This window comes from Ricinus communis, chromosome 3 (genome assembly GCF_019578655.1).
Source record: "Ricinus communis isolate WT05 ecotype wild-type chromosome 3, ASM1957865v1, whole genome shotgun sequence".
NCBI lineage: Eukaryota > Viridiplantae > Streptophyta > Magnoliopsida > Malpighiales > Euphorbiaceae > Ricinus > Ricinus communis.
The window spans coordinates 26927321-26942892 of record NC_063258.1 but is presented as its reverse complement, the minus strand read 5'-3'; the positions used below and the strand labels follow the sequence as shown (position 1 = coordinate 26942892).

General features: G+C 32.9%; 1 protein-coding gene and 1 long non-coding RNA gene across 2 annotated transcripts; both read left to right on the top strand.

Moving 5' to 3' along the window:
- Positions 1-1248: 1248 nt before the first annotated feature.
- LOC8284828 (glycine-rich cell wall structural protein) lies at positions 1249-2460 on the top strand. Its single transcript, XM_002514291.3, has one exon. The coding sequence runs from the start codon at positions 1320-1322 to the stop codon at positions 2250-2252; it is 933 nt and encodes a 310-aa protein (XP_002514337.2). The 5' UTR covers positions 1249-1319; the 3' UTR covers positions 2253-2460.
- Positions 2461-6435: 3975 nt separating this feature from the next.
- On the top strand, positions 6436-7684 carry LOC8284829. Its single transcript, XR_001534867.3, has 3 exons — positions 6436-6596; positions 6731-7305; positions 7538-7684. It is a non-coding gene; the product is annotated as an uncharacterized LOC8284829 (long non-coding RNA).
- The last annotated feature ends 7888 nt before the right edge of the window (positions 7685-15572 follow it).

Here is a 15572-nt window from a genome sequence, read left to right as displayed (position 1 = left end):
ATTAAATCATCTTTGTCGCCAATTGTCATTCTCATATTTTAACAGGATCATTTGCTGTCGCCAATTTTCTCCTTGGCTATTTTGTCTTATTTTCTCATTCAGAAAGTAACGTCAAAAGACGGTGTCCGAGATAATATAACAAACTATTTTGTCTTAGCATGTTAGCCCTTACCCTCCCTTAGCTCGATAGCTCCCTATTCAAATGAGGATTCCTATTAAGCCAAGGGTAGAAATGAAAACAAGAGGCTTGCTTTCCCTGAGGTAAAGACTAATAGAGGCTATTCTACTAGATGCATTGAAAATTATATTACCCTAGTCTGCCCTAACTCGTGACCTAGACCTTGCTCTAGTTATATTGACTATAATTATATTATATCCAGGTAAAGAATATGAAAAATTATCATTAGATCTGGCTGAGTAAAGAAATCTGTATAGATCCCTCCCAGGGAAGGAATTAGCTCAATCGTTGAATCTAAAATCTTATCGTTAGCCCAAAGGAAAAGACCTCTATTTTATCTTAGCATGCTTACTTAAAACAAGCTTGTTGCAAATACTCCTGCAATGACTCATACGGAGACTACTCTACAGCAGGGTGGGTGCTTCTCATAAGCTCATAATCATAAGGGGATTGCTTGAAAGCTTGATTTCTCACAAGCTAACTCACTTGCTTTTGTGTAAAGAAACTGAAATGAAAGTCTCGAATGAAGAGCGAGGAAAGCTTTAGCTTACTAGCTTTTTTAGTCAGATCTGGAGATCCTTAGTTCGTTAGCTTCTTAGGAAGGGATGGGCTTTTTTTCTCTAACTGGCACTGGAACTGTAAGGACGAAGCACTCCAACTGGGGCGCATAGACCTCCAAGCAACTCAAACTGGAATATTAAAATTATTTAGTGTTATAAATATTCAACCCCGTTTCAACTGCCAATTAAACTTTATCGCATGCAATTTGAGGGAGAGGCAGAGCTAACACTTTTATGCATGGAGAATGTGTGCTATTAAATGATATCAGTTCTCAATAAAGGATAACAATAATAAACAACACAAACGCTTAATTACTGCTTGAAGAATAAAGAAAAAAGTGAGAAAGAGAAATTGGGCAAAACCGGTGGCCATGAATGCAAAATGGTCCAATCACGTAAATGGGTGTGCTATCGAGCTGGACTACTGTTGTAAAGATATCGGGGAGGCAGTACAACTCTCTCAACTTCCAACCATGTATATAAATCCATCTTTCGTGAAAATGAGTAGTTGTTGAACTCATATTAAATAATGGCCGTGTAAACATTTCTATATATTAAAGAGCCATGCTGGAGAATAATACATGTTACAGCGTAATCTAGTGGTAATGGGGTCTCTCAAGTTTACGCGGGAAATTCTGTTGGTTGCATTGCTGGTGCTCAATGACTCTATAGAGAGTAGGAAGCTAGAGGAGAAAAAAAGTGGGGAAGTAAAGAAACCTGAGTGGTTCTTTGATGGTGGTAATCCAGGGTGGGTTGGTGGTGGTGGTGCGGGAGGTTCTTCTGGTGGCAAAGGATTGAGCTTTGGCCATTCTTTTAGTTTTGGGAAGGGAGTTGGTTTCAGTTTTGGTACCAGTAGCCCTGGCATTGGTCTTGGAAAAAAGCCTGATTGTATTGGAAAAGGTGGAGGTGTTGGTGGTGGCATTGGTGGGGGAGGTAGTATTGGTGGTGGGGCTGGTGGAGGAGAAGGTGGCAAGCACCACAAGAAAAAAGATAAAAAATATCACCATGGAGGCAGTGGAGGATTTGGAGGGGGTGGTGGTATTGGTGGTGGAGGCGGCATTGGCAAAGGAGGTGGTAGTGGAGTTGGAGGTGGAATAGGTAGCGGTGGTGGTGTTGGTGGAGGTGCTGCTGGACTTGGAGGAGGTATTGGGAAAGGAGTAGGTGGTGGAATTGGTGGTGGCGCAGGTGGAGGGGGAGGAGGAGGAATAGGTACTGGTGGTGGTGTAGGTGGAGGTGCTGGTGGAGGAGGAGGAATTGGTAGCGGTGGTGGTGCTGGTGGGGGATTTGGAGGTGGTGCAGGCGGAGGATTTGGAGGTGGTGCAGGCGGAGGATTTGGAGGTGGTATTGGCAATGGAGCAGGCGGAGGTTTTGGTGGTGGCGGTGGATTTGGAGGTGGTGGTGGTATAGGTGGAGGAATTGGAGGAGGTTTTGGAGGCGGTGTTGGTGGAGGTGGAGGTGGAGGAGGAGGTGTTGGCAGCGGATTTGGTGGAGGTACTGGTACAATCAGGGGTTAATCAGTATGACATAAACGAGGTGCAGAAACCATGCACAGATGGACTGCTTGCTGCTGTTCCTTTTCCACCTTGTCAGTGTCCTGCTTGATAATTTCTTTTTTCTTGATTTTTCTACTGTCGTAATGTTGCTCCCTTTAGTAATTTTATGTTAACTAAGGTCATCCTGAAATAGTTCCTAAAGTTATTAGTAAACTATCTATTCAAACTATCAAGGCCATGACTTCCAGAACGATAAAATATTAATTACTGGTTCTCCAACTGTCAAGCGAAGCCCATTTGATATAAATGGTTCAAGCACTAGCAGTTGTGAAGCTTCTCAAATACAGATCCAACAGGATATATATAAATATTTAAATAAATTTATAAAAACAAGCTGCAATAGAACAATCACTATAATCATTTACCAATTAATGAGCTTTAATTTAGTGATGCTCTAATCTGTTGTATGAAGAACGAGGAATCCATAATACAAGGATCATCAAGCAAGAAAATATATATCATCAGGTGTCTCCAAGATATACTATAGTTTGTTGATGGGTTAATAAAGCAATTTAGTGGATAAACCTTGTTTGGAAATACTATTAACCTTTCATTTAAACAAGACGAATTGGCGAAAAAGATTGGGGAGTCAATATGCTTGGAACTAGGAAGGGTAAAAACTCTTGATGCATTTCCACAACGATTGAGTTTTGAGTGCCAGGAATATTTCCCAGCTTGGCCTTGTAACCTGCACAATAATCTTGAACACTGACAGTCCAGCCTGAAATGCAACCGGGTGTTGATTCTCAGCAAGACTCTAGTATGAATTCTTGATAAGTGGTGTGAGTTTCCCTTCTTAATTAATTAGCTGGAAAGAAGAAATAAAGATCATTACTCTTACCTTTGAAATAGCTTTGCAATCAGATTTGAAGAAATAAACTACGTACGACCACTTGACAGAATAATGGTGCTCCTGCCATAATCTACAAAAGCTTGGGTTTCTTGGAGATCTAATTTTTGAGAAGCAAAAGTACTTTTACATAATATCATTAAATGAGCAAATTTATAAAAAGAATTCTGACTATACCAAAAAAGAGTAGCTGTAAAAGCAAGATGAATGTATAAATTAAAGAAAAATAAATAAATTAAACACAATATTAATGTACGTTCGCAAAATTTAAAGAACAATTATGATAGTTCTATACTCGCACAGTCCAATTATAGGTGGCAGATTGCAAGTGTGGCAAAACTTACTTCCTACACAATACAAAAGTTGATACTGTATAAAATCTCCTATTTGCTTTGTAATGTAGGAATTCAAATCCTGAAAATCTAATTTTTCTTGCTAATTCAAACTCTGAAAACCCTAACGCAAAAAGGAAAAGGAAAAAGAAAACCCTATCAGCCAAGCTTTTAATGGTGATATTATATCAGGTTGAAAGAGCTTATTAAGATTGCAACTACTGAACCGTCGTGATATAGGAAACGCAAATTCCCAAGAGACGATCTTAACAAAGAGTGGTTCTTGAAATTATGGAGAGTGTCATCATGGAGAAAAGATTGCTTGGAGTTCGTGTGTAAGTTTCTGGTGGTTAAACGAGGTTGCAAACAGACTTATTGAGGAATAATTATGGTTCTCGCATTGGATCTTTATGGTGGTGGAGGTGGTAATGTTGGCTCTGCTGTGTATATGTGTCATTATTATTGTTGTTAATAGTAGTAGAAAGTTTGTGATGAGGATTCTTTTTCTGTATACTTGGAGCTTTTGACCATGTTACCTGCAGAAACTCTTTCCTAAGGTTAAGTGCAAAATACTTGGACGAAGAATGTTCCTAGAAAGAGAGAAACTCATAATACTTGGGCGAAATAATATTTACAAATTCATGGTGTATTTTATTTTCATTTTGCTTTTATGACTTAAAATAGTGATAGTTGTTACTTTAATATATTTCTTTTAAACAAAATCATCATAATAGCGTCTCATACATTCATATAAAAAAGCTTAATTGTCAAAGCTTTTATACTTTTTTTTTAAATCTAGTATATAATTTTTAAATTTTTAATTTTAATATTATTATATTTCAATATTAATTTTAATTTTAATTTTTGATAGAGTTATCAATTAAATTTAGTAATGTGGCCAGTATTTCGACAATGATAAAAAAAATAATAGATAATTATAACGTTAGAATTCACGTTGTCTTAATAAATTTAATTATTTTTATTTTGAGGTTAAAATTAAAATTAATATTAAAATATAGTGTCAAGATTAAAAATTTAAAATACATACTAATAACATGTGCAAAATTGAAAAATGAAATTTTGGCAATTAAGAATATAAAAAAAAAAATTGATTCAATTTTAGAGAGTAATAAAAGATAATTATTTCCAATTGGTGGCAGGGAAGAGACAAGATTGAGGCTGAAATTTATGACAAATTACCCATACTATCTTTGCAAGAGGAACACAAACCTCGCAATCTTAGAATTCTATCACCTGCTGAAAAGCCTATATATATATATATATATATATATATATATATATATATATACACATCTCTGTTTTTGTTGCCTCTAATATTCTCATTACGATAATTGTCGCTAAAATAAAGTGCAAGGGTTAACCTCAGAAAATATGAACTATTAATCATTTGATTAATCAAATAAGTATAATTAAGTACTGAAAAAGTTCTAAATCATCCTTTAAAATCACACTGAAATTCATGGTCCAGTAGTTGGTACGGGCATGGCTCCATCTGAACCCTGTTCCTAGTCATGAGATGAGACCATGCGTCCTATCTCGTATTTTCTTTTTATTTCAATAAAATCACAACAACACAGCATTTCCATTACATATAAGGACTAGGAAATAAGGTACGAGCGACGACCAGCTATACGACATAAACCATGCTTTTCCTAATTCTAAGTGGTGTATTTGTATAGAAGACAAATGGAGAAACTTCCATAGCTTGGGATAAATATTCTGTCTCTTATTAATGTTGTTATTATACATCATGGTACTTGCTGAGCAGTATTTGCATGGTATACTAAATTATTTGTAGATTTAATCTCTTCTATTTTTGTGTTCTTAAAAAAAGAAATTTCAGAAAAGGTGAAATGTAAATCCAAAAAATGAGTATCAATTGGAAAATTAATTACCTATAAATTATCAATTGGAAGATTAATTACCTATCAATTATTAATTATTAAATAACCTAGTCATAGTTGGATTGGAATTTATTAAAACATTTATGTTTGGATGCATTTATTAATTTTCGGCTTTCAATTTTCTATTAAAAACTAAAAATAATAAAATTAAAAAAATATTTTATTGTTATAAAATATATTAACTTATAAAAATGGAATTATATTTTATATATTTTATTAAAATTTAATTTAAATATAATTAATTTTAAATTAAATTTAGTTATATAAAAATCTTAAATTAATTTTTAATTTAATTAAATTATATAAATTTATAAAAATATAAATTTTAACTAAATATATTATAAATTTATAATTACATAATCTCTCGTGATCGAAGAGAATATAGCTCCTAAAGTTTTCATTCAAATAACTATTTCATTCATATATATTCCCTATGAAGAATATATTTTAAGGGTTTTATAATAAATTAAATTTCATTTGTGATACAAAGTATTTTTCAGTTTTTTTTCTTATAATTTTGAATAGATTTTACTTTCGGATGTACTATAAATATTGAGAGGAAGAATTTTTTTTTTAAAATTGATATATATCATCATTTATACACTAAATCAATAGATGATTGACACATGATGAAGTATATATCAATTATTCAATGTTAAAATATAAATATATATACGTATTATTCTCTTATTAGTTGTGATATATATATTAAATTTAAATAAATTTTATTTATTAATATATTAAGGAGCCAATATTTTTTTTTAAAAAAAAAGTTTTATATAGAATTAGTGTATATAGTAGAGACAATAAAAAAGTTATATAGATATTTCCTATCCTTCGATATCGACGCAGCGTTCTTGTTGGTTTTTCAAATGGAAACCAGCTAAGTGAGAAAGTCAGTAAGAAAATGATGTGGCAAGCTGTCCTCTTTAACATTAGTTTTATACCATTTATGAGCCCTATCAACAACGACGAATATAATTTTAAAAAATCTTAAAATTCCCTGGACGAATACTCAGCATTATATATATAAAAAAAAGAGGCATTCTTGACTTTTAACAAATTGCAGGCCACCTCCCCATTATTAATCAGGTTTGCTTGTCAACTTGGGTTCTTGAGAAGGAAGTTCCTCTTCATTTCTCCTCCTACAAGTACAAATTAATCTAGCCGCTCAGTTTGCTAGGACTGGTTTTGGATGGTATGACTTTCTACCTCATTGAATTGCAAAAATAAATTGTATTTCTTGGATTAGAAGTCAATTCACTACTCAATATTATGTTTGTTCTAAAACAGAATACTAATATAATTAATTACCTTTTGGACATGATCAAGACCGAAGGGATTAAAGATCGGAGAGATGGATCCAAAGCTAGAAGAACTTAGCCATAGCTACAAAGAATTGACTAGCATCAACGAGAAGCAAGAGAAGAGAGTAAGACATCTTGAAACTAAATTAATGTGGTCAGTGAGTTCCTATGTTGTCGCTCAAGGAATCGTTTTCTTGTCTATTTCTCGACCCTCAAACATCTCCTGCAACAAATGGTGGTACCCCTTTTTCCTTGCTTTATCGGTTGCTATCGTGTTTGGCCTAACCTTTACAACTACAATTTCTAAGTGGGCAAAGACACAGTATCAATATGAGTTGAATTTACTGGACTTGGAAATCATACATTATGACCTGTACTTGCTTAAACATGGCCAGACGAAGATTGATGCTTTATCTAATTTGCAACCAGATCAAAGTGTTTTGAGGCCTGACATGGTTAGGGTGTATCAGCGCTATGCTTACATCTACGTGACTGCTTTTGCTTTGCTTGGATTCTCAGCTGTAGTCTTGCGTGCCTGTTTTACTCTTGTTTGCAATTAATGGTGTGGTGTTTCAAAGAATAAGCTGTGACCGTAGAAGGGTGAGTTTTGGTTTCTTGAGGCTTTTAGTTTATGTTATGACCTTATGTTTTGAACATTCATATTCTTGGCTAAATTAAGCAGATCCTAATGAGATTTTCTCATAGACGTTATAGGTAATTGCATGCCATCCATTTCTTAAGTGCTAAACTCTGCACATCGAAAGCAATCAGAACACTATGTATCTTAGCTTTCCCTTATTTAGTTTTCTGAAATTCCACTCTTTTGTTTCAGGTAATATATAGAGTTGATGCTAAACTGCCTTCTACGAATTGCAGAGCAATAAAAACCACTCTGTTTTCATCAATTAGTACTTTTCAAGAATTTACTTGTGTTTGTAACCATGCTCGTATGTACCAGAAATAAATACACAATTATGTCTTTCTTGCTGCATATTTTTATAAGAGATAAGACATGGCAACAGTCAAATCTCAATTGACTACAGCCAAGATCATTTTCACAATCAAACCTTAAGCTCACCCTGTGCAGAAGAAAAGCAAGAAAGCTCCATCATAATTGATTTCAAAAGCAAACGCAGCCAACTATTAACTGATCATTAGGCCCACTCTTATCTCTTTGACAAGTACCTAAAGGAAATGAGAATTTGAGAAGTTGATTTAAGATGAAGCCGTCAAGTCATTTCTTTAAAGCTACAAGTTAAATAATTTTGTTAATGAATATCCTTCTTTCGTGAACAAAACAACCAGTCATCTCACGGGTCTTATTTGAGGTAGAAGAGCTGTTGTTTACAGTAAAAATCACAATAAAAAAACCACAAACTAATAACAAAACCAGTTCTAGGCAAAAAGCCTGAATAAACAGCCCACAGGAGGAACGACTTGTGCTATTTCTTTTGGAATATTATGAAGACTAAAGTAAAGGCTGTTATTTGCTTAAAACTGAGCGAAACTTACAAATGGCAAATGGTAATGATATTGGGTTTTTCCTCTGAAAAGGACTTGGATCAAACATGCACAAGTATTTCTTGTGGGCTAACCAAAGTCGATAATAAAGTATTATGAAACAAAAAGGAATTAGATTCAAGAACAAGATGACCCAAACTCTATTTTGATTCTTTTAATAGAATCAAAACGTAATCTTATCAGACGGTCATCAGAATCAAGAGATAACCTAATCAGACGGTGAATTTTCAAATACCATAGATATAATACTTTTTCTTTATTTATTTGATAATAAAATTCGCATCAAATTTATATAAAAACACGAATTAAATTTTTATACATATATATCACTAAATTTATAAATATTTATTGAATAAATATACAAAAAAACAATTAATCATTACAAATTATGGCAATTTATTAAAGGTTTAATTACTTTTCTAATCCTAGAATTTTAACTTTTTTCTTTTAATTTTATCAAATTCTTCTAGAAGTTTCAAAATTAGATGCAAACTTCCTTTTCTTCTTAAAAAATAGCTTCCCGTGAAACTTTACCGCGAGGCTCGCACGTGGTTACCGGAGTGCTGAATCATTATATTAAAAAAAATATTATGAGTCAGCATTATTTTTTATGTTGAGAAATCATTTAAACTCCATGAAACGCACCGTTTTAAGCAAGAAACAAAACTATGCGTTTTGGTCCAATTCTTTCCCCTCTCTTATACACCTAGACCTGTTCATGGGCCGGGCTTGACCGGGCTTTACTTTATTTTGAACAAGCTCGAGCCTACTCAAGTCCGAAAATATTTTAATATCTCTCAGTCCAAGCCCGAGCCTAAAATTTTTTAAAAATCCGGCCCAACCAATTGTTAAACCTGTAAATACGGATCAGGTCTGGACGAATTCGGGTCGGACTTCAGTTTAATTTTATTTAAATATATTATTAATAACAATAAAATTATAACTAGAAATAATAGATAGTTAAGTGGTATGTAACATTTAATTATAAGTTGAAGGTCAGGTTTGAATGCTAGGTATGATAATTTTTTTTTCTCTAACTAAACTAGACATCGGGCCGGGCTGGACCGAGCTTAGGTTTTTATGGAAATTTCAAACTCAGCCTGAAAAGTCCGAATTTTTTATGAGTTTGGACCGGACCGGATTTGTGCACAAAAATTATTGTCCAAACCCGACCCGAAGAATACAGGCCTAGACGGGCCGGGCGGATACCAGGCCGATGAACAGGTCTACATACAACTGCCTGTCAACACTCCTCTAACTTCTCTTCGCCACCATAACCTCACTCACACCACTGCCCACAACATCATATGTCTACTTGCACCATCCATCAGTCTCCCTTTTCAACCAACACATCTGGTCTACAAGATTAGTCGTTGCACAACCGTCACTAACTACATCATTGACAACAATGTCATGTTAACATTGCTCTCAAGCAACAGAGGAGATCGATGATGAAGATTTGTGGGTTTGTGACTCTATAATAAGGTCGGCCGAACAATGGTTAATATGTTGCTGGTGGTGGGTGGTGGGTATGTGTTTATGGTTGTACATTATTTCTTTTTATCTGTAGCGGTGACTCAATCGGAAAATGATGAATATGTGCTGGTGGTGGGGGCTAGGTGTTGGGTATGTGTTTATAGTTGTGAATTGCAAAAGACAAATTGCTTATTTTCTCGTTTATTTATATGGGTGTTTATGGTCGTGTATTGTAAAAAAGAAATTGCTTATTGTTTTCTTTGTGGTGGTAATTCTTTCTATCTTGAATCTCTGCTAAAAGCAATTAACCCATTAATAAAATCCTGCAAATCGAAAAGCTTCCTCATGAACATTATCTCTTTTAATTTTTTGATACTCTTCTCTTCCTCTTCAATTCTTTTTCCTCTCACAGTAACAACCTCTATACTCAATGCCAACCAAATCTGATTTTATTTAATTTCTTAAAATCCCTAAAATTCGTACAAATACTACCTGCATAACTAATAACCTTAACCCAACCTTTTCTTATCCCTGAACATTCAACCAGAATTGATGGTGATGGAGACTTCTTAAAGTAATTGAGTCCTAGTTTGTTTAGAATGAGTCGTTTTGTTAGAAGGCTAGAAACAAGATCTAGAAGAAGAAGAAGAAGAAAAAGAAGCGGTCCATGAATCAAACGCACCGTTTTTATTTTTATTTTTATTTTTCTTTCTTAAAATGATGTGTTTTGAGTTTGTGGTGCTGACTCATTGATTTCTTTTTTAAAATTGATTATCTTAATAACTTCGGTGCCACCTCATTAAAATCAATCGGATATTTCAACTAATTTTGCCGGAATACTGAAATCGAAAAAAATAGACTCTAGAAGAAAATAAGTAATTAAGCCTTTATTAAAATTCAAAAAAAAAAAAAAAAAAAAAAGAAGGGCGAGATATTTCAGGTTACGTAAATGCAGTCTCTAACAAAACCTTGATATCTATTTAAAAAAACAACCTTCATATCAATAAGCAGGACGAACTCTTCTTCTTTATTAATCTTTGTTTTGTGATCCACAAGGGACCACCCTAACGGTTCAAACTTAATATAACCAAATTCTATTAAGTTATTCTCTCAGAAGACGAACAGTTTGGGAACATATGCAACTGGTCAATTATTGTTTAATATTCTTCAGAGCATCCTGCAAGTTTCTCACAGGTTTCCATTGAAATGGGAAGCACATTCGTCTAAAAACAAAAAATGAGAAGCACAGCAACCTGGATTGTTCAAGCAAGCACATGGAAATTGCGACACAATTGCAATAAGGAATATAAATTATTGCTTGGAGATAATGTTACCATTTTGCTGACCAGTTAAAAGAATCAGAGTCTCCAAGAAGACACCCAATACAGCAATGAATGAGCATCTTCTGCTGGTCTCATATCCGAGCAATTGCTTGGAAATAGCAATGCCCTCACTGCATGCACATCTATATAATAACAGCGAGGAAGAGAAAGCAACACATTTTCTGCTTGGAGTGCTTAGAATAATCATTTTCTTATCCAATAAATTCAACTCGTATGGATAGTGTCATTCGTCTGTATTTGGAGATACAGCAAGTGAAATCTTATGAGGACAATTCTGGTAGCCATTAACAAGGCATGGTAAACATGATACCCGCCATTGTTGCAGGAGATGTTCGAGGGTTGAGAAATAGACAGGAAAATGAAATCTTCAAAAAATAATGTCACAATCCAAATTACCTTTATTTCAAGATTTCTCATTCTCTCTCCTCTTTCTTTTACGTTAATATGTACTAGTCAACTGCACCAATGCGATTTTAACGGAAAAGAAATGAGTTCGATTCATTTACTTGTCTATTCTGGGAACCCGCAGATATCTCCTGCAGCAATTGGTGAAATCAATTTACATTGCCTCGTAAATTTCTGCCACATTCTGCTTCACCTTCACTAGCATCATCTTTAAATAACGGAGGCCGACATGATCAGTTTGAGCCGAATTTATTGGATTTGGAATGAAATGCTCCCTATAAATCAAAGCGATCATCCAAGTTTTCCTGGTGATGTTCTTTTTCTTTTTCCCTTCATGAGTCTCATGGGTAACTTTTTCTTTTAATATAATTATAAGTTTGAATGCAGGTATAACTTGTGAAACATTTGCTGTGTATGCTTATGCTAATACAGGCTCTGTGCCAGAATATTAATTGATGGCAGTTCCCAGATTATAATTTTTGGCACTTCTTCTAAGAAACAAAGTTAGTAACATAAAGGAGATTCTCCTCTTGAAAATTTATGGGAGATTTTACTATTAAACTCTTGGGCACCTGTGTTAAATTAATCAACTCCTAATGCCATCTTTGTTTCCTTTTTTTCTTTTTTGTTCCAGTACCCTGAAATTGTTGGCGTCTTTTTCTTTTTTCTATCTTCTTTTTTTTTTTTTCTTTTTCCTGAAGCATACGAGAAGAACATATAATACTCAAATACATGAGGATGTGGATGCTCCACTGGTATCCTAAATGAGCAGACTATAAGTGTTTTGCAATGCTACGAGTAAAATTAGGTAATCATGTATCACATCCGTACCCTCACAGTAAACTACAATAAATTATTATGTCACCTTCCAGAGGTAAATCTTGAAATCACTCAACAACTAATTTGGAGTTTTACCTTCTATCTTTTTGGTTAATATTGGATTTTTTTTTTAATATTGATGCCCTATTTTCATAAAATTGACTATCTTTCTTATGATAGCTTATTTATGATTTTTGAGTGTTTTTCCATTTTAGTTACTAAATAATTATTAGAAAATAAAATATCCTTTTTTAAGGAAGATTATCACTAATTATTTTGAGATAATTGGGATATAACTTTTTTAATTTGTGATAATTAAAAAATTATCTACTTTTATTTTATGTTTAACCATTTAGGATTTTATGTTTGCTATATAAGTAAACTTATGTGCTTTGTAATAAGATGTCTCTCACATCTCTGAGACAGGTTTAGAATTTCAGGATTTGATCATTCTACTAACAATAATAAAAAAATTATTCTTTTTTATTCTTTTTAAAAACACTACTATATTCTTAATTTCTTTATTAAAATCAAGACAGACCTCTATTTTTTCGCCTCGTGATTGTTTTTTCAGATAAACATATCCCTTTCATGATGGAAAATTTAGAGTTGATTTTTCTGAATTTAAAATATTCATTAAAAATATATTATTGGCGACTTCATTTCACACGAAATGAATGAAGTGGAATGAATATTCTGATTGGTCAAATTCGAATGTCAAACATATTGCATTTGTGAGATAAAATAATATAATTTAAAAGTCAGAAAATTGCAATTACATTATAGTTATAGAAGTCAATTCACAACGGTCTCCCTACCAACGGGAAAACTAATAGTTTACTGTCATACCTAATAAATATCCCTCTTGAAGCTTATTTTATACTACTTTTCATGAAGATTCCCTTACCATTTGATGTTAACTCAATTGCGCATTTTTTGACAATACAGTCTCCCCAAAATTGGTCCAATGGTTACTATAATGGTTGGCCGATCTGAATCATTTTCGAAAGGACCTGAGAAAGATTTAGAATAAGAAAAATACAGTGAACATTTCTGTTAGATAAAGGATACAAGGGGTTGTCATAGTAGAACCGGCACTAGCAGTAATATAAATGTACCTAAAATTCTCATTTAGTTTTATTTTCGTTCCAAAATTTTAATTTATTTCAATCATTTAACTTTAATTTTATTTAAAATTTAGTTCATTTGCTAATAAAAAAATTGACATATATTTTTTTTATTTAATTACTTTTTTTTATTAGTTGTTCTTACCATGTGATCTTTTATTTATAAAATGACTAAATTGAAATAAAATTAAAATTAGATGACTAAAACGAAATAAAATAAAATTATGTGTAAAATTTAATGACTATTTATATCATTATTAAAAAAAAAGTTAATTTAACAAAATAGTAACATCTTTGTCCTTTCATTTTGGTTAATTTCTAATTAGCTAGCTATTCAAACTACTAAATTTTAAGATTAATTACCAGAGGTTATTTGATATTATTAATTAATATTAATTTATTTTTTATTAATATTATTTATATATGACGTGATTGATAAAATTCATTTTAAAATTCTGCCTTAAGGATTAAGAGTTTTTATGTGGAGGTAATGTAAGGGATGGTTGCCTAGTAGAGTTGTTCTGCATCATAAACATGTTTTAGATGACCAGACTTGTCCTTGTTGTAATTTTGAAACTGAAGCTTTAAGCCATGTTTTTTTGGGACTGTGACCAAGTTACGTGCTTTTGGGAAGAGGCTGGACTCTTGCATTTAAAGAATTTGCTAGATGAAAGGGATTTGGTGGGCTGCTTTTTACTTATTAAGCAGCATGTCCCTATGCATCAACTTTAAATTTTAATGCTGATGTTGTGGCAGATATGGAAGGTTCGAAATACTACAGTTTTTGGCGGTCGAATTCCGAGCAGCATGGATTTGGTAAATTATATCCATAATTATTTGTATGACTGGAGTGCAGCAAATCATTTAAAACAGATCTCTAAGGGTAACTGCAAAGAGCTTCCCTGGCCAAATTTGTTGTCTCAAATGCATTTAGTTACAACAGATGCTGCAACAGATTTCAGTCGAGGAACTATTGGCTTAGGAACAGTAATCTGAGACAGATTTGGTGTTGTATGTGGGGGCAGAGGGAAGAGATTTAATGCTCAATTATCTCCATCAGCAGCTGAAGCTGCTGCTATATATGAAGGCCTTCTGCTTGCCAAAGACCTGGGTTTTTGCAACGAGTATTATTATGCTCTGATTCCAAAATTGTAATGGACTTGTTGAGTTCAAGAGAGCAATTGCAGTGTGCAGTTGGTGGTTTGATTGTTGTCCACCAAGTTTATCCCAACATGTAACGGCTGATGTGCCTTTCTTTGGTCTTATTTGTGAATGAAATGTCCTTTTCTTTTTTCAGAAAAAAGAAAGTTTTCCCATGCAGTTTTGTAAATTTAATACGAGAAAGTGCTGTCTCTCTTCTGTTGATTGGAAAGGACATTACAGCTCTCTCATTTTGGCAGTTGATATAAAAAATCTAAGCTTGCAATGTTTTGGGTGCCGCCTTTATTAAAGTATAAGTAATAATATAAATGGTTATTAAATTTTTTATTTAATTATTTTATAAAATTGTATTTTTTATTTTAATTATTCAATTTGAGATTTAGTTATAATTCAGTTATTTTATTAATAAAGAAGTAATATGTTATATTTTTTATTTTAATTATTCTATTTTTATTAATTAATTTTACTGAAATTAAACTCCCATTTGAGATTTAGCCACATTCTTTTTCCTTAAATAAGGAGGGAGAAAGTGTATTGCTGAAATACATATATCATTAAAAACAAATTAAGAAAATAGAAATTTAATTATTAAGGGATAGAGAAAGTAGTGTTGGAATATTCTTAATGGAAGGGCAGTTTGATTTTTCTTTTATTAGTTAATGATTACACTTAAACTTGCCCTGGTTAGTGTCACGATGCAGTCACAGGATCGTCTACCTCAATTAATTAGCATGTCATATTTATGGATTTATGGCTTTGAATTTAAATGTTGATCTATATTTCACAAGTTCTAAAATTATTGAACATTTATGCAATTTGTTCCAAGTGACATATTTATCTAGCTAAAGTTCCTTTGTATTTCAGTATTTATATTAGCTCGAACTTCTTTTATTCCCCTTGTATGATTAAGTTAAAACTCCCATGGTCAGACTGTTAAAAACCCTTTTAAGAATGCTTTCTAAAAGAAAATGAATCTTAAACCCTAATAGGTCCAGTTGATTTTACTTATAGATCA

Bases quoted from the DNA above. Each gene is read 5' to 3' on its own strand.
- LOC8284828 (XM_002514291.3), top strand. From the start codon at position 1,320: ATGTTACAGCGTAATCTAGTGGTAATGGGGTCTCTCAAGTTTACGCGG.